Below are 19,383 nucleotides of genomic sequence, written 5' to 3'. Positions count from 1 at the left end.
AATTCTCTTCCCAAATTTATATGCTACACACAACCACTTTGAATGGCTCAGCTCTCCCAAGCCTTGGATTAGAGAAATTTTCTTTTGATCAGTGCAGACACCAAGCTCGGGCAGCACACCTGGTAGCTGGGTGACATTCACTTGCACAGCCTCTCCCCACTGGGTCTCTTAACATTCGTGTCACGCATACACCCTTGCCCTGTCTGGAGCTAAGCTGCTCATGAAGCATAGCTTGATTTTACAACAAACTTTGTTGTTTCTAAAGCTAAGAATGACAATCAAATTTCGGTGTTAATACCAAAAAAAGCATCATACACCAAATGAAAAAAAAATTACTATTTTCTTCAGAATTAAAAAACAGAAATTCCCTGAGACAAACAAAGCATACCTGAGAGGGACTGGCAAGGGCTTGCAAAGCACTGATGAATATACATGTCTACTGTTCAGAGCCATCTCACCACAAAAACACAATTTCTGAAACACTGCTTTATCATTTTTTACCTTACATGTACCTAAATAGTAGGAAAATAACGACCAATAAGCCAAACCACAGCTAAAGGTCCCCACCCATTGGAAATTAATCCCACAGGGTCATTTCACAGCATTAAATAGTAAAAAACTGAAATTAGGAATGGGATGGAATATAGTGACATCTGCAGAGCAGCACACAGGGAACGTCCTCGCAGCTTTTTCTGGGGGATATATGGGAGGAATGTGTCACTGTTACCAGGCAGAGGGCGCTAGGGTAGAGAAGAGGATTCAACTCAAAGGCTTCTGGCATAAAAATAAGGAAAATCAAGTGCTATGAATTCAATAGACAGGTAACAAACACAGCTCCTCTGTCACTGTCCTGAGTGCACCTCAGTCTGTGTTCAGAGGTCCCTCTTTCAGGTGTGTGTTTACACAACACTTAGCACAATGGTGCCCCGGTCTCAATACAGCACAATCAATTATCCCATTCCAGCAGTCTGGACTAGACAGAAGACTACATTTCTCTTACGTGGAAATTAATGTATTAATCTGCAGTTTTTGTTCTGAAACGAAACTTTTCATTCCAAAAAAAGCTCACAGGTTGTCAGCCCCCTACAAATGCCTGGTGGGGGGAACACCACCATAATTCTCACCTGACTTTATCCTGCTTTAGAAATGCACACAATGTTTCCTTAAACCTCCACATGCTACAGGAAGGGCTGGATTCTCCAAGTCCTGACACGGGACAGGTGCTTGCTAGCAGGGCCATTATTCAGGAGTGGGACAGACCTTCAGGTCTGAACAATTTAATAGCAACTGATGGCAGAATACCCCGCACTTCCCACAGTCTGCAGAAGGAGAGGAACTCAAGAGAGATGCCGGATGACATCCTGGTGTTGGCAGTGGTTTTGTGTGCTCATTACTCTGGTGAAAACAATTTTAAATGTTTCTTAAGATCTACCGTTTTGGAAACTCACCTCTGAAACGTTTAATCAAACAAGGAAGATCTAAACACACTTCCCATGCTGCAAGAAACACATTAAAAGCCAGGCTAAGATAATGCAACTGTTTAACATTTTAGTTTTTGCAAATCTATCTTACTTCAATTTATATGCTGCTCCCAGATGTTACTGATTTACTAAACACCTTCACCAGGACAAAGTAAATACAAAGTCTGGAGAAGACATCATATGTTCAAACTAAGTGTGCAGTAAAGGCAAAACAGAATGAAGTAATCACTTTTCACATGTATTGCTGTGTAGATATGGAACTCATTATGACACAAGTAATTAAAAAACGCAATTTTTACTCATCTCATGTATTCCTGCAGTTTATTCCAGAACAGCCAAAATGTATGCAAAACCAGTTATGTATGGTTCACTCTACAAGTACAGGCTACATCCAACTTATGGACCAAATCCGAAAAGCCAAGAGAAGTGGCAGATTGTTTGTGTGATCCCTTCCACTGCCTCTGCAGTTCAGTTTGCCCACAGAAACAGTGTCCTGTGGTATTTTGCAACTTGCTACCCAATCACTGCTGCTTAGAGAGTCATAAAAGGAACAAAATATTCATCAGAATAATCCTGATTGCCCTTTTTTCCCCTCCTCTCACCAACTGAGAGACTTCAGGAAACAAAAGCAAATTCCAGGCTTAAAAAAGAGTTATTCATGATTACTGCAGTATTTTTATCTCCACATCTTAAGCAGACTGCAAACATTTTACATTTATGACACATAACAAGCAACCTGTTTGGTTTTATTTCCAGTTCTCATTAAATACCCCAAAATACCTGTATACAAAAATCTAAACATGAAAATCAACAGATAGCAAAACATAAAATAAACATGTTCCCCTTAGCCAAAGCATCTGTAATTTTTAATAAGTTATATAAGTGAATCTTTACAGTCCATTGTAATTATTAATATCAATAACCCACATCCAAACTACTGTTTTGATACATTGAAGACTTTTTTTTAAATGACCAAAAAACATACAAAGCCAAAAGACAACAGTGAGATTCTTTATACTGTAAGATCCTCTGTACAAAACACGTAAGTGCTCTTTTCTAGACTGTGTGCAAAATACACATCTTGCCTTCTACAACCCATAATGAAATTAGAATGAAGAATAAACTGCACATAACTGAACTTTGAATGTGTAAAACTATTTCCAAATAAACAGTTCTTTTGGTCTCTTACAGAAGAAAAGGCTTTGAAAGTTTAACAGGTTTCAAGAATGAACTACTATCCCTCTACAAATATGCATCAATAAGTAACAGAATTTACTTAACATGCAAAATCTTATTCTTGAGCTAGAATTCTAAAGCTTTACAACAGAAGAATGGCAATATTGGGCTCACAAGCTCTAGTATACTAATATAGTACATCACTAGGAAATGCTCTCTCAGTGCACTGATCATTATTAACTTGTACTGATTTGGAAAAAAGATATCCCACCAGAGGGAAATAACAAGAAATTAATTGTATTTCCTACTTGGAAAACTGCACACTCACTTCAATACAGTGATTTTTAAGCATAAAACAAAACCTGCTACCACAAAACTACTAAATAAAAGCAGTGATCTCCAAAAGTAGTACTAGCAGATACTGTTCAAAATCAGGTGAAACATGGAAAAGCCCAGTAACCGAAAATTTACATCCTCCGACAAGTTACAGACAAATGTGTGTAGCAAACAGTCAAAGTATGAACTGAAGTCTTGGACAGGAGCCATTTTTTAGGAGTATTCACTACAAAGCTATAACAGATGCTCAACTTCATTAATGTAAGCATGCTTTAAAGCACTGTTAACCTCGCCTGCTCCAATTAAGCCAACCAAAACTATTATGGGAAAAAACATATATATACACCATAGCTCAGGAATAATTCCTTTCAAATTAAACAGAAAAAATAATGCGAGAAAGTCAGACCTGCTGCATCAAAAGGATTATCTTGAAGACAATACTCAAGAGGGTAAAGCAGAAAATTAAAAGCAACTCAACATTGTAGCTAACAAGTGCAAGAATGAACCCCCCACTATGTTTCTCTTACTGTCCAAGTACCTGTAAGTCACAATAAACTGATCAAGGTATAAACCCGGAGAACCATCTGTGGTTTTCTTTATATAAAAAAAAAAAAAAATAGTGCAATTGAAGAATGCATAACAGTTAAGAAATTAATTCTAGGGTTTTTAATAACCATTTGAAAGGAACGACAAATACTGTTCTGTGCAGCCGGTATATCCACTAGTTGTCAACCAAGCCATGATACAGGCAGTGATTTCATGAACGTTATAGAGAAAAAAGCCTCCCAGCCATTCTGCAATCACTCATTAAAGTTGTTACTCTAGTGTTTTTTGCCACTGAATTCAGTGGGGCTATGCTAGTGCATAGTTACCTTCACAACTACAGATACATTGCAATTTCATGTAAAGCAGAATATATTTACTGAATTCAATGATATTGCACTAGTTTAGGTAGGATTAGAGTAAGACCTCCCTATTTCAACCTGGTAAGACTTACTTAACAAAGCTACTTTAACATGCAATTTGCCTCCTCTAATAATAAAAATGCACATCCCACCTCTTGTATGGAGCTATTTCTTACAAATTACAAAATATAGGGTAGTCCAGAGGGAAAAAAAGGAAACTTAGGTTACTTACAGGAAGCAGCAGTGAGGTTGGAAATGGGACAAATAACTGTATTTTAGCTGCATAGAACTGACACAGTAAAGCTGATGGAGAACCTAAAAACTTGAAAGGGAATTGACCTGTATTCCATTTATGAATTGTTTCTGAATGTTTCATAGCAGTAAGTTCACAACATTCTACAAAGCATAATTCAAAAGCAAAAAAACATAGATATTTTAAAAATACCCAACATTTCCCCCAAATCAGACTTCATAAACGTGTTTTTAAATACAACTGCAGACTTCTATAAATGGTGTTGCATATTATATGGATTTAGTATTTGGTCCCGGTTTTCTTCATACTTTTCTATCATTTTCTGCATGTCATGGTCAGCTCCAATAACCTTGAAAAAAACAACATGAGCATTAGAAATAACTGACACCGCAAAACATGGTCGCTTTTGAGCAGAACAGAACAGGACTGGTGCTGAAGCCAAACCAATGTCCTCCTAGAGATCAGTCCAATTAGCTTTCTGTTCAGAGTCTGGCGTTCATTAAAAAGCTACATCTGATCCTGTAACCACAAGGAACAGACCCTCAAATTCCACAGAAGAGATGGAAGACCAGACTTCACAGCTATCCATAGTGTATAGCATAAAACAGTCTTCTGAGGTTTTCCTTCTCCAAAGGTTATAAGAAAAGCAGATTTATTTACTTTTACCCCTAAATAAAACTCTCTAATATTTGAAGAGTGCAATCCTCCATATGCTTAATTGGTTATAAATAAAATAATACTCACAAGCACTGGGCAGGAAACTTTAAACAGTGTATGTTTAATGAGCCACTCCTCGTAGAGCTGATGAATAGCTTCTAAATATTCCTAGAAAAGAGGCACTCAAGTAACACATATGCCCAGGGATGAAACAAACATCGCAATTTTTATATATTTGTTACGTAGTTAAGAACTACATATAAAAGCCAGCATCGGATATTTCCACCAACAAAAACCATCAGTATTCTGAGAAAAAAATTATTCGCAGTATAAGGTTTTACTCCACAAAGACCCTCAAAGACACAGGGCTTACTGGAGCACAGGACGCTCGGCTCCGCTGAAGATCAAGAACCCATTTATCTCCCACAGGGATAATCTGGCTCAAGACTTTACAGAGGAAAATACAACAAAGAGAAGAACAAAAAGGGCAAGACTGCAAAGAATATGTATTGAAGGCACTTCTGTGTCAATACGTTTTCCTAGAATTCCCAATTCACTTTCTCCTAACTGACTCCATTTCCTCTAAAAGCACTTCTGCCTGTCATCAATTATTAGGGTTTTTTTCCATGGAGACCACTTAACATTTTTCATTCATAATTGCTCCCTGCCACCCCTCAGTAGAGCTGTGAAGTAACACAATGTCTCTTCAAATCCATTATAACAAGAATTAATTCTCCAAGGCAAAATTTCTCATTGGCCCAAAATGTAGTTCTTTGCATGTATCTTCACCTGACAGTTGCTTCTACTGAACTGGCCAACACTAGACGTACCTTTGCACTATACAGGATGCCTTCTGTAACTACATTTATTTCTGGTTAGGCCTTCTTCAGGAGAAAATGTGTTTAACGAAGGGACATTCAGTAAACTGTGACACAGAAACCGATCATTCAATTACTACCATTTATTTTTATGCAGATTCCCATGCTAACAATTTTCAAGAAGTTGCTTGTTTTCAGACACAGCCACTTTTCATGGATAAACATCCTGGTAATAGCAGACAACACAAAGTGCCCACATAAATCTTCAGCACCTGCATGCACACGTATTTGTGCTTCAACTGGGTGCCCTTATGCTGTTTAACGACACAAAAGCAATTGCCTTTTTACATCTTCGAGAAGATTAACGGTTGATTAATAGTCCACCTAAACAGCCAGCTATCGCACACTGATTACTAAAACACTAAAGTTCTAGTTTGCAATGGAAACAGCTGCAGCACATTTTGGCAATACACTCAGGATATGATTTTAGTATTTAGATTGGAATCATTATGTTTTGAAAGCTCATTGTAACCACACGTATTGAAGGAACTCCTTACCAGAGGAATGATCTTTTCCTCTTCTCTGCATCTTCTCTTTAATCTCTCATAACAAACTTCAGGAGAAGTCTGCAGATAAACTGCCATAAGAAGAATTATGGTTATGTTCAAGAACCGCTTTTTAAAGCAAAGAAGAACCTCACTTCACAAACAGTAGGAGGAAAGAATCCTGACATCAGTACCACCACTGAACCTCCCCTTTGGTGTTACTGTTAATCCATGAACCACCCACAAATTCCTGCTGTCCAATGCTACACATTGCAACCACTATCGTATTTGAAACAAGATTTTTTTTCCACTAAGGACACCCACCCACAAACATGCCCCTCCAGATACCATCAAAACTTTACCTATCAAATCAACCGAAACATCCGTGTTGTTCTGGATCCAGTCAAACCATTCAGTCAGGACAACATAATCCACTTCTGGCATTTTTCCGCTGAATAAACATAAAAGCCATCACTCATTGAACAGCAGGCACGGATCAACTCTAAACTCGTATTTTTTCACCTGACTAGAATTACTCCAAATTTACTCCAGCATACATGAAATTAAAACAAGACCAATATTGAAGGTCTCATTGTTTAGACAATAGAAAAACCAAATCCTTCTCTTTTTTTTTTCTTTTTTTTAAGTACTTATAACACAAGCAGTAACAACAAATTACTGTCAATGGTATTCATTGCTCAGGTTCTTTATTTCAGGACGATTTCAAATTTACCTAAACTACCGCAGCGCATGTTGCCAGAGAGGCTTGACTGAGTAGCACCAATAATTCATTACCGAAGCCATACTAAAGAGAATTGAAAAAATAATGGCACCGTGTACATAAAATGCACTCCCACTGTAAGAAATACCCGTGGAAAGAGTACTGAAATATTCAACACACTTAATTTGAACTCTGTATTCAGAGGGCACAGACAATATTGGAGACAACCGTCCCAAAGTCCTGTCAGTAATAAAATATCAAATGGTGCAGGTAAAAGGGAGTTACAGATGACACATTAAGAATCACATATTACGTTTTTACTAGTACTGGAATTTTCACCTATTTCCATATTCCTAAGCAGTCAAATATTACTAGTTTAACATTATTCTGTCTTTGAAACTGGTGACAGTAACACATACTCCACACTCTTTCCTAAATGCCTCTGCAGTATAAAAAAGAGATGTGGCTGAGAGGCTCCTGTCCTGTCCAGTGAAATGATTAAGACCAGTTGCAAGATTTTACATAGTGATGAAGAGAGAGATGCCACAGATTTCCCAACCATCCTGGCAACATGCTTTGATCACAGGCAAAACCAAGTAATAATAATCCAGAAAGATATTTCCATTTAAGTATGCAAGAAAGCAAAACCAATATTCGTACACCTCCCTTCTTTATCTGCCGTCCAGCTGAATATCTTGCCTCCCAAAGCACCTAAGAAATGAGGTATCACAACTCACTGCTATTCTTCTGATGTATCAATCAGTACATGTGCCATAAAAGGCACTAAAGGGTGTTTTTATTTCCAAAGTTTGCTGACATTTGCTCCTGCCAAGTGAAGTTAAACACAAATGGCACGAGCTTTATATCCTAAATAACTATGAATTCAAATGGGAATCGCTAGTGCTTACCCTGTAACATATCATGCATACTCACGTGCACACATTTAAAGTTCTTCTACAGTTTTACACCTAACATGAGCACATCTCTCAGTGCTAAACTCAGCTGTGCAAAGGCAGTGAGACCTCGGGCACCCGTGCGTATCTGTGCCTGCCGGAGAAGCTCACAGCAACTGCTCACAATTTAAGCTCTCCATCATCGCTGTAAATCTTACTCTGTTTCTCTGGGAAAAACCCTGCAAAGCCAAAACACAGATACTGAGTGACACCAGATCAAAGAAGAGCTGGTATTCCCGATATTCCCAAAGCTCTTCAGCCCTTGCTTAAATTAATCATTCTCCTAAAGAAGAGGAGCTTGTGCGGACTACAGATAACAAGGGATTCTTCTCCATCTTTAAGACTGGGACCCAAAGCAACATCTCTTAAAGAAAGCAGAAAATAACCTCTGCTCTCCTACCCCATTCGCTCCGAGTCTTGTTTGGAATAAATGACATTTTTACATACTTTTAATGGGAACATGCCTTCCATGCAGCTTATTTAACAAGCCCTTTGCTGAAGATACCTGTTGAATAGCTGGAGCCTGAGGGGGGTTTTGATAAAATTTTGAGCAAAATTTAAAGATATGTCAGGTCAGTTTTGTTTTCCAGACAGTTTCATGGAAAATAAATTCCCTCTGGGTTACTAAATACAGAGAAACCACTGCTGAATGAGGAAGCCCTGGAACTGTACATTGATATACTCAGAAATTATCATACATGCTTACCCTGTTCTTAGGCTCTTTCCAAGTACTTTTGACCAACACTGGAGACATGGTATGAGACGGCAGATTTACTTTCTTTTAACGTGACTCAAACAGCTATTTTTTAATGCCATCCAAATTTTTCCTTGTGTTATTTATAATCCTTTCACACACCTTTCTATCATATTTTGGTTTGCTATTGGTAACATCAGCTGGCTTCTGGCTTGCAGTAACAAAACAAAGCAAATGCCTTCTGTCCAACATTAAAAAGTGCTGAAGGCATGAGACATCTTAGATGTCCTTAAAAACGTTACTACAAAATCAATACACAGAGTTGACATAAGCAGACTTGTCTCATAGCAACAAAGTTCCCAGGCTTTGGGACAGAAGCACCGTGTCTACAATGAAAAAAGCAAGTACTTAAAAACGAGAAAGACATTCCAGTACATTTCCATTGTATACAAATAATGTCTCTTTCTGTTCGTCGCACATCTTACTGTGTTTCCCTCGACTTTTAAAGCAGTTCCAGTAACAGACTAACTGCTTACGTAGCATGGATGCCACCTGGTGGCACACAGCCCTTCTCCCTGCAGACGAGCAAGAAACTGGTTTTGTCCCTTAAGACCACTGAAATATCCATTAAAACAACAATCTGTTACGCACACTTCTCAATATAATGTCAGCATTCTCAACAAAACAAACAAACAACTATCAGTGCACTATTTGTTAGCATGGGGTGGATGAACTATCCGTCACCCAGATAACACATCCTTTTTCTGCTTCAGGCCACAATCTTATCCCCCCAGAACAAAATAACCTGGGTTAGGCCCAACTGCTCTACCCCCGGCTCAAGCACAATTGGGGGTGGGGACCTGATTCAGAACGTGACCTCTACAGACAAACAGCTCTTGTTCTTTCCCTACTCACCAGGTCCACAGCCTATTTTGATCCTATGAATCCCAATTCTGAGTGACAGCACAAGACTCCCATTCCTGCTTGCAAGCAATGCCAATCCTGGACGCTAGGCTGGATAAAGCCTTCTAGCTCTCTCCCTCCTACAGTGTCATTCTTTGTACCCTCATGAGTTTTTTTACCTGTTCAGAATGTGTTTGCTTTAGGACTTTTGTATTCAGCTGGAGAGCAGATAACTTCAATAAATCGGTGTTGTAAATACACAACAGTACTTGTGCAAAAGGCCCTCATCCGGCCCATGTCCCATGGGTTCCATTCTACCTGCGGCCAGCACGTCCCGTACAAGACACACTGCCACTTCCACACACAACCGACACCTTTCACAGACCACTTAGATGCAAATTGCCAAAGAAATCATCGGTTGATTTTTTTTTAATTAGATTAAGTCAAGAAAGTAAAGTAAAAAAACATATACCATACCTTCGATACAGATTTTCTACAAAAATGTATTTTGCACTGTGAATTGATCGCTCCATCATTCTTATGGGGGAAATCTACAAAATAAAACACGACAATCACTGACTAGTTTACATTTTTCAACACAATTCTCTTACCTTCAAGCTTATATTGCATATCATGACCTTCACATTATGAAATACCTAACATTTTCCGTTCTTCCAGATTTTGTGATAGGTAGATTTACTGGGAGGGTGCCACCCACAAAAAACACGTATTCTTCACCTTACGTATGGTCACTGCGCTATTAACCACCAACAGAACTAAACTGTTATTCATACACGAGTTTCAAAGGTCACAGCAAAAGGATTCAGCTGAGATCTGAAGTTCACCAGAGGGACAAAAAAGCAGTGATCCGATCAGGATGTGCAGAGCAACAGGAACTATCGCTACCTGCACTGCTGGCACCTTCGGGTGTGTTACTGTGCCAACAGCACAGGCCTAACACCAGAAAAACTAACAAGAAAACAGCTCTTCATTTTGGAGAAGGGAAATTCTCCGACAGTCTCTGGCCCCTGCAGAGCAAGGCAGCCCTGGCAGAGCTTTCCCAACCAGGTATTCTCTGCACGTTAATGACCACAGAAGCAACAATTGTTCCAGCATTAGGCTCAACTGGCAAATGACAGCAAAGCTCAGACTGAAACACAATCCTCAGGACTTTCTGAATGGGCTTTTTCTGCAATGGGAGATTTCTATCATCTTGAAAAAACACCTCTTCCGAAGAGCTAATGATTGTATGTGCACTATCACTGTCATATGTGGTGCTTCTGAAAGTTTGCCCTCACACAAAGTCAGAAGATAATGCAAGAATAATCATTAAGATACAAGTGTGCCACCTAAGATCTGATGTGGTGATCAGGGAACGGAAGACTTAGCACAGAAGGTATCTAAAGGTGTTTGACAAAAACAGAAATTACTAGATCTGATGTAAAACACAGAATGTGTGAATTGAGAAAATAAAACGTAAGAAAAAAAAAGGACGCAAAACATCTGAAAAGAAGCATTAGAAAATTTTAGTGGAAGTATTTTGGATAAACACAAGAAGTAACGGCTAAATTTGTGCTAAACAGCATGGAGCAGTAGAATGAATGCCGACAGTATCTTTTAAGATTACTTGACGCATGTGAATGGTTTGAAATAGCCACATTTACATGGAGATCAATTACAGAGAAGTCACCGATGTGCAACGATGAAGAGATTATGTGCAACTCTAGCTCATAAGGACGGGCAAAAGAAAGCAGTACTAGTTTTAGGAAGTAAAAGTTCTGTGCAGGTAGGAAGCAGATGTTTCGCCCCTCCTGGAGCACGTGTTGAGCATATCAACAATGTCTCTGCATCATAAAAACTCATACTCACTGCAGGAACAAAGAAAGAACGCAAATAGCATCTTAACTTTTGGATACAAGATGTAAATTATTTATTACTCATAACCACATCTAATTCTTTTTTAAATTAAAATAAAAACATGTTTATTTACCATTGGTCTGGTATGCTGCTCCAACATTGTAAGCTGTATGTAAGTCTGTAACGTTATCCCCCATCTTGATGCATCTTGGTACATTAAGCCCTGCGGTTAGAGATGGAAGTGAGACAGACAGACATTTCAGTTAGCTCAAACAGCAAAAAAAAGTGAAGTTGGGTATTTCTTAAGCTTTTGCACTACAACAGAATTGCTAAAAGAAGTGCACTAAAACAGCTGACACCAGGTTTGACAAGAATTGAGTGATCATTTGCTCTCCACAATGCAGATACAAGAATTACAGTCCTGGTCTGCACAGACACAGAGCAGGGCACTTGGAGCGCTTGCTGCAGTCAACAAGTTACCTGCACCTTGAAGAGTCAGGACCAAGGCACAGCTCATTTGAGACACTTCAAATATGTTTATTAATTAAAATAATGTATCTGCTATGCTGTTTTTGTGCACTGGCAGACTCTCAGTATACCTAGTCCACTCAGAAATGTGCACAGGGTTCCAGTAAGTAGCTTCTGAACCTCAGAAAAGGTGTCTTTTTAACAGAGACAACTGTTCTTCCCAAAGGATCCTCAAAGCAGTTCTCAGACCTTCTACTCTTTGCTTGCTTCAATTTTCCCCTCACACACACTTACAAGCAACGGTTTATCCTGCAAAGCAGAGATCTGACTTGAAATAAAATGTCATTCAGTGCCTATCAGCTGAGGTGACAAGCTTTAAGACAGCACTGTGGCTCCCGTGCACAGATCTGACCTCCTTTTCTCCCTGCCCAAGATCAGAATGAGAAAGCATTCTGAAGTGCACAGATTGCTGGGGTGGGGTGTGACACAGCCAAGCACACCCCATCCCTTTACTAATGATAAGGAAGTAAAGCGTCAGCAATCCCTTTTCCAGAGGACCTACGCTGGCAGTAACGCCATCAAATACCTGTCTGGGCACGTGTGGTTTGGGCTGTACCCACACTGTGAATTCCACAGCAGCTTGAGCACGGATCCCCACCTGAACCAGCAGATCTTTGCAACGGAGATGATGCCACAGGCAGGGACACTGCCACCAGACACCACTGCAACCCTGACGCAGTCACAGCCCTCACTGCTGCCTCCCAGCTCGGCTGTGACAAAGGGACACACTTGTGGGGAATGATTACAAGAAGCAACACCTACCCAAAACACAACAGAAGCTCTCAGCACCTCACAGGACTAAATTTTCCCTATCTTCAGCAGTCACACAACATTAACTGACCAGACCCACCGCTCACTTTCTGAGTGACATTCTTCACTTCTTTGCAATACACACAACTAGATATAGAAACAACTGTCACACTAAGGGTTTACCTTTCTGTGAACTGCTTTAGCTCGTACCCAATGAAAGACCCAGTCCTTGCCAAAACCACATTTTATATGCAATGTTTCTACTATATGCATGTCTTAATCACAGTAAAATATCTTCCGCATCATGGAGCTTTATTTTTTTGCTGTATGAGACTACGAGCACACCTTTTGGAACGGTTTTGCTGACTGGTATGAAGTCCTCATGCCTGTCTTTCTAAAACAATAGTAATTGTAGAATTAATTTCTGCCACTTACCAGGATATTATGACCACGAACATTCCTCCACTTGGTCACTGGTTCTGTCAAAACCTTGTTAAAAATAATTACTTCGTGTTAAACATGGGTTAGATTCAAAATACTTAATTTGACCCTACAAGTCTACAACTATTTTTAATGAATATTCATTCAGTAAGTGAGAGGAATCAGGACTTGCATTGGAAAGCTCAGCCCTCTTCAAAAAACAACACTAAATTATGTAATGCAAATGGTAATAATGAAGACTGTTAAAAAAATAAAGAAATATGATTATATAACATCTTTTTAGCATGCTTAAACAGCCAAAATAAAACACTGGATCAGTTACTTAACGGACCTGGATATAATTTCACTTTTTTTGGTCAAAATCAGTACGATGCAAAGGAAAGAACGGCTTAGCTGAGTACTGATTGCGTATCAGTGACCTGCTCAATCCCTCACAAATTAATTTCCTAGAGAGCAATACTTGTCTGCAAAGGAACACAGGATCAGAATGCTATCATATTACTTTTCATTTTGTTTTTATGATCTAACAAACAAAATACATTCAAAACTTTCACAAAATTCATCAGAAAAGCTGCTACCCTGAATACATAAAAATCACAGGAGACTTATCTGGTTCAAACATGGTCTAAAACTCCAATGAAACTGAAGAGCCAGGTCTAAGCAGATCCAATAAGCCTGGGAAGTTAACTAGCGTTTTAAAAAATGTCGCACTACATGCAAATTAAAGTTTGCTATCCTTTGAATTAATAGTTTAGTCCATATGGATCATTCCTGGTAAATTACCAAATAACATCTGGTTACCCAGCATTTCCATAAGGAATCCTGCAACTTAGCAAACGTGTTCCAAGGTCCTAATAGCTGATGTACACAAAAGCAATTGTGACATGAAATAACAAGCCCAAACATGCCCAACCCACATGGGCTGCTGTTACTTTACAGAGATACAAACTCTAATCCACAGGTTTTACTGATAGTTTGGCATCCAGTACTATATTATGTATGATCTAAATTTCTCTTCTACAATTTGACTCTTAAGGGTTGGGGGAAGAGAGGGTGAAACATGTGCTCTAATAGGCGCACTGGCTCACAACCCCCTGCTCCTTTCTCATTAGCCTAGGAAAGGACACCACCTCTAATTTGACTGTCAATTTCTGTCACGACAAGCAACTGCTAAATGATGTAAATAAAGACATGTACATGTACATCCAGTACCTCAATGCTGGTAGTTTGCGCAAAGTAATCCAGGCATGTTGTTTTTCCACTTGCAATGTTCCCCTCAATACATATCTGACGAAAAACAGTATCAACTCTTAAACAGAATGCTATTGCATAGCGGTATGTAAACAGCATATGGAAAAATACACTCTTCCTATAGCAAGCATACTGTTTCCTTACAATGTAAATAGATCATTTTACAGGAAGACATAGGGGATCAGTTCGGATGTGCTGGCTCCTTGCAGACAACCACTTTTTCTCTCCCTGACACACACCCACACCAACAGTCTCTTCCCCAGTAACAGACCCACCACCTGGACACCCCTCAGGAAAACAGCCACAACCAATGGCTGCAAATATAGAAACGCTCAGATTATCTTAAAATAAGATGCTGCACCTTTTACATAGTTTTCCAAACAAAATGCAAATACTTACAACCGTTTTTCTATCATCTTCTTTTACCAGATGTTTATCTAGAATGGAAATAAACAGCAGTTACAACTAAGGAGGTCTTCATAACGTCCAGTTATACTGAGCTTCTTAATCTGAGCCTCTCCATGAAGTTCTTAGGTTGCCTATTGCTTAATACAAATATTTGCAAAATTATCAGTCTTTAAAGTCTTTGGTAATCATTGGGTCACATAACAGACATGTTGTGGCACAGGCTGACGCAGCTGTGGCTTTGGTTCTCCATGGTCCTTGACGCTACTAAGAGTCAAGCTACAAAGAGTCAAACGGTGAGTGCCTACACCCCTTCGGCAGATTTCTGATACACTCACTGCTCTCCGCTTCCATCAGGAGAAAAAATGAACTCTGGGAAGGGCAGTTACTGTGTGGTGCCTTCACAGGCCTAGTTATAAGGCAGTTCCAACAGAAGCAGTTTAGATGCCTTACATATCAAAACTACCTACATCAAACTTCTGTAAGCAACGCCAGGATTACAGCACCCTTAACGAAACAAATCAAAAAAAAGCCATTCCAGTAGCCCAGCACCGCCAGTGAGCGGCCACAAAGACTGGAAGGACCACCACGTACAAGCAATGGGAAGCAGCAGGTTTGCTCCGCTGTGAGGGGCGCGGGGCTGCTGTCCTGCTGAGGGGCTGGGGGGCTCCTCACCCCGGGGCTGTCGCAGTTTAAAACAGAACCAAGCGACGCTCCGCGCTGCCCCCGAAACGCGTCCGGGGCCGGCAGCCACCTCACCTCACCTCCCAGCGCCCCCGCCGCTCCGCACTTACAGCCGCCCGGGCCGGGCCGGGAGCGCAGCGCCAGGCCGCCCGCCGAGGAGGCCGAGGAACCCGCGGCCGCTCCGCCTGTCAGGCCCCGCCGACCCCGGGCCCCGCGCAGCACCGCGTGCCGCGCCCAGGCCGCCCCCAGCCGCCACATGGCCCATCCCCACCGCCCCGCCCACTTCCGGCCGCTGCGCCCGCGCTTCCGCTGCTGGGGAGGGGCCGCGGCCGTTGCGGCGGGGCCGGTCGGGTGTCGTCCCAGCGCCGGCTGAGGGGAGCGGGGGCGCCCGGGCCGGCCATGGCGCTGGACAGCGGCTTCGCCAGCTCGGCGCGGGGCGCCGTGAAGATCGCCCGCACGGTGCGGCCTGGGGGCAGCGGGGCGGCCCGGGCGGGCGGGCGGGGGCAGCGCTGACCCCGTTCCGCCGTGTCTGTCCCGCAGGTGGTGGCGTTTGTAACGTTCCTGTGCTTCGTGGCCTCCCGCGCACACGAGGCGTACTCGGCGCTGGCCGCCATGGAGGTGACGGTCACCGCGCTGTTCTTCGTGCTGTACCTGCTGCAGCTGGACAAGAGGCTGAGCTGGCTGTGCTGGCCCCTGGCCGTGAGTATGCGCCCCCAGTGACGGGAGTTCACCCGCTTTGTGTTCAGAGGGGTCATTGCCAAAAGGTTTGGCTGTTTCTATAAAGAAAAAAAACCAGTATTGCGTTTTTTGAGCGAATTTTTCCTAACAGAGAGCGTACTTCTGCATCGGTTTCTGACCAGCTGGCTTGTGTCCCTAACAGCCCCTCCCGTGACGAGCAGCATTTGCTTGACTCGATCAAACTGCGCTTTTCATCTTTCTCATCAGAAATTAAACGCACACATTCACTCAAATATTAATGAGTTCTCCTCTTACCTCCCTTTTCAAGAAGTTATTTCCTGCCTTAGTCTACCAAGCGTAGCCAAGCTGCACAAATTTGACTGGAAAAAGAAAATACAAAATGAGGAAGTTTTATCACAAACGCTCTTTTTAACATCAAACCACTGGGTGTCACTATCGATCCTGGGTGGATATTAGTGAAATTCCACTTTCATAGCAAACCAGCAATTGTTAGCGATTCACACAATATTGGGAACTGTTCACATTCTTCTTCAGGCTTGTATTTCAGAATAAATATTTTGCTTCGCTCGGCTGTTTCAGGATTTGTTCAACTCGGTGATTGCCGCATTGTTCCTCCTGGTTGTGTGCATGTTTGCCGTAACAATCAAGACCAACAAAGGGACACTGACTGGAGGAGTAAGTAGGAACATTATGAATGAATTTCAGTTCTTAAAGTACATGTGATTTGAACCTCTTGGTGTGCTCACCTTGTGGTAAGACCATGAAAATAACTCTTCTAATGGAAGAACATACTCAGCAGTCACACACAAAAGTGAATACACATTCACTGTATCTCACTAAAAACAAACAAAACTCAAATCACTAGTAATTTAAAGATATTGGTAAACTTAGGAATTGCTATGGAGACACAGCAACAGTGAAAACGCCTGGAGTTTATCTCATTTAACTAACCTGCATTTGCTCCCATAGCTTGAAATCCCAGGTGGAAGAATCCATAGTTCTTTCAGGACTATCTAGTTTGATGACAGTATTTAAGAAGAAATGCGTGTGATTCTGCTAAATGGAGATGAAACTTTTTCAACAAATATGTTGGTACTTCCCTCCTGACATATATATCATTTTTTTTTACACAAACTGACAAATTATGACAGTTAAAGAGGTTTTTTTTCATACCATGAATATAAAGGTTTTTGTGTACTTAAGATCAAACCAGTTTAGTAATCTAAGCAACTGGCATTTTAAATTCAAATTAAAACTAATATAACTAATATTAATAAACCATAAGACGGGGAGGAACTCAGTTTTGAAAGTATTCCAGGCTCCTGAAATACAAGATAAGCTAAAATGTGACAACAAACCAAAAGAAACACAGAACTTGCCACAGGAGAAGAGCGCGGGAGGCGCAGAGCGGTTGTCTTTGCTGGTGCTGGCAATGACAACCTCAGCAAAAAGGAGACTTTCTGATGAAATGACTGGCTATGCTAGAACATAATTTACATTCTCTGTCGAGAATTAAATAGAAATCAAAGTTGGATGCAGGAGACTAAGTACGTAGCTTGGAAAACAAGTTTGGGCAGAACGCAGGAGATCTTCAAAGCTGGGAGAAGCAGAGTTGCCCCAGGCCTGTGCTCCCAGGGCACAGAGCGCCTGGCCTGCGCTCTCCTGAGCCGCTGCCGCAGCCCCGCTCCTGCTGATGAGATAATTCTGTTTTAGTACATGCTTGCATCCAAAAAATTGCATGCATGTGGGACCGGGCTGAAAGGCGAGAGCTGAGGTGCTCAGGTGCTGTTCTGCAAACACGTTTTTCCTGTTGCCTGCCTGAAGTTGTATGTTTTTTAAATACTTAACATACCTTTTCTTCAATTTGGAGTATGTTTTCTGTTCAGAGCTTCAGAGGAGAGGAGCACTATGTTTTTCTTGCTTGGCTTGTTTCTACAAATGCTGCCTTTTTTCTCAGGCAGTACTATTAATTAGGCAGTCCCTAAAGAGACAGGAGGGTCTTCATTTAGGATGAAAGCATTGTCTGGCATAATGCAGCATTAATTGGCTCGGGTTGCAAGGAGAACACATCATCTCCAAGGCTTCAGACAAACATGAAACAAAGCCAGGGTGTACACTGCTCTGTGAAAGGCTGATGGGATTTAAATACAGATGTTATTGAATTTATCAGCTGTCTCACATCACACATACTTAGAAGGCCAGAACCAACTTAGGAAGATATGTTTACTGCTTCTTTGAGGAACGATAGATGAGTCGCTACAGTAAAAGATAGAGATTCTATGGAGGAACTAACATTATTGTTATTTTTATAGGTATTTGGTCTTGTATTGCTTGTTCTCTGTGTTCTCGACGCGGTTATTCTTTTCCAGAAGATTAGCTTTGGTGAACCAAGAGGAAGTAATACTCCTGCGAAATAAATGTACATTTTAGCAAAAGAATTATTTCTCCATTGATTATTGTTTTACTGTTCTCGTTGAATTTCTCATGCATTTATGTACATTTTTGAAAGTATCGTTCAGAAGTTTTCTTGCATTTACAAATGTAGTTTCAGTGTTGCAATTTCACCAGTGTAAGCCTCACAGAAAATTACCGTGTTTTTCTAAACTTAAATACATTTTTAGCTGTTGGAAAATTAATTTCATTATTGTTGTCTTTCTGTAATAAAAAGAAAATACAAATTGGTCTAAGTGCATTATTTACTTATTAAGTGTACTTAAAGTAAAACTTCAAGGTACCAGTAACATCTGTAGGAACAGATTTTTTAATTATTATTATTTTTTCCACCCTTGGTTGTGTTCCTCATTCCACAGATCAGCCTCTTGGCTGATGACCATGTCGTGCCATGCCAACACATTATTGCTGAGGCATTTTGATCCCTGAATTCTCATTTTTATGTTCAGAATAGTGCTGAAAATAACCGCGGTGCCTCCCTACTGTAATGCAATCACGACTGTACTGCGGTGCGATTCACATAGTAGATAAAATCAAGTTATTGTTAGAAGCCAGATAAAGTGTGTGAGTGCTGCTGCCACGGCCGCTGCCCCGCTCGGAGCCAGCGCTGCGGTTCGGTTGCTCCAGGTGCCCGGGCGGCACAGCGAGCAGCCCGGCGGGGAACGGCGCTTCGAGGCTGATCCGGCGCAAGGGACCAAAGTGAACAAGGGAAGGGGCCCTCGACCGGGAGCGGCCACCGCCGGCTGCCCCCCGGCTCCGCCGGGCCCCGCAGCGGGACCGGAGCCGGCCTGGAGCCCCGGGGGCTGCCCGGGGCCGCGCTGCCCTGCGGGACCCAGCGGTACCCCCGGCAGCACGGGGCTGGGGCAGCGGACGCG

General features: G+C 41.4%; 2 protein-coding genes across 4 annotated transcripts; one reads left to right on the top strand and one right to left on the bottom strand.

The window, feature by feature from the left end:
* Positions 1–1,773: 1,773 nt before the first annotated feature.
* TK2 (thymidine kinase 2) lies at positions 1,774–15,619 on the bottom strand. Of its 3 annotated transcripts, none has more exons than XM_065848068.2 (10): positions 15,469–15,619; positions 14,669–14,706; positions 14,231–14,305; positions 13,013–13,066; positions 11,433–11,522; positions 9,920–9,993; positions 6,534–6,622; positions 6,184–6,263; positions 4,896–4,976; positions 1,774–4,500 (listed from the first exon to the last, which is right to left on the bottom strand). In XM_065848068.2, the coding sequence occupies exons 1-10, from the start codon at positions 15,614–15,616 to the stop codon at positions 4,402–4,404; spliced, it is 828 nt and encodes a 275-aa protein (XP_065704140.1). In that variant the 5' UTR covers positions 15,617–15,619; the 3' UTR covers positions 1,774–4,401. The 3 variants fall into 3 exon arrangements, with proteins under 3 accessions (XP_065704140.1, XP_065704138.1, XP_071670451.1); XM_065848066.2 differs by lacking the exon at positions 15,469–15,619 and adding an exon at positions 15,434–15,452; XM_071814350.1 differs by lacking the exons at positions 14,231–14,305; positions 15,469–15,619.
* A 36-nt stretch (positions 15,620–15,655) lies between these two features.
* CKLF (chemokine like factor) lies at positions 15,656–18,735 on the top strand. The gene is made up of 4 exons (XM_065848069.2): positions 15,656–15,817; positions 15,899–16,057; positions 16,637–16,732; positions 18,370–18,735. Exons 1-4 carry the CDS (start codon positions 15,758–15,760, stop codon positions 18,472–18,474), a joined length of 420 nt encoding a protein of 139 aa, XP_065704141.1. The 5' UTR covers positions 15,656–15,757; the 3' UTR covers positions 18,475–18,735.
* Positions 18,736–19,383: the final 648 nt, after the last annotated feature.

This window comes from Patagioenas fasciata, chromosome 13, assembly GCF_037038585.1.
Source record: "Patagioenas fasciata isolate bPatFas1 chromosome 13, bPatFas1.hap1, whole genome shotgun sequence".
Classification (NCBI taxonomy): Eukaryota; Metazoa; Chordata; class Aves; order Columbiformes; family Columbidae; genus Patagioenas; species Patagioenas fasciata.
This window is presented reverse-complemented; position numbering and strand designations above follow the sequence as displayed.

Bases quoted from the DNA above. Each gene is read 5' to 3' on its own strand.
- TK2 (XM_065848068.2), bottom strand. From the start codon at position 15,616: ATGTGGCGGCTGGGGGCGGCCTGGGCGCGGCACGCGGTGCTGCGCGGG. The intron at 14,707-15,468 runs GTAAGTGCGGAG...TTTCCATTCTAG, and splicing joins CCGGCCCGGCCCGGGCGGCT to ATAAACATCTGGTAAAAGAA. The intron at 14,306-14,668 runs GTAAGTATTTGC...GTTTTTCGTCAG, and splicing joins AAGATGATAGAAAAACGGTT to ATATGTATTGAGGGGAACAT.
- CKLF (XM_065848069.2), top strand. From the start codon at position 15,758: ATGGCGCTGGACAGCGGCTTCGCCAGCTCGGCGCGGGGCGCCGTGAAG. The intron at 15,818-15,898 runs GTGCGGCCTGGG...TCTGTCCCGCAG, and splicing joins CCGTGAAGATCGCCCGCACG to GTGGTGGCGTTTGTAACGTT. The intron at 16,058-16,636 runs GTGAGTATGCGC...CGGCTGTTTCAG, and splicing joins GGCTGTGCTGGCCCCTGGCC to GATTTGTTCAACTCGGTGAT.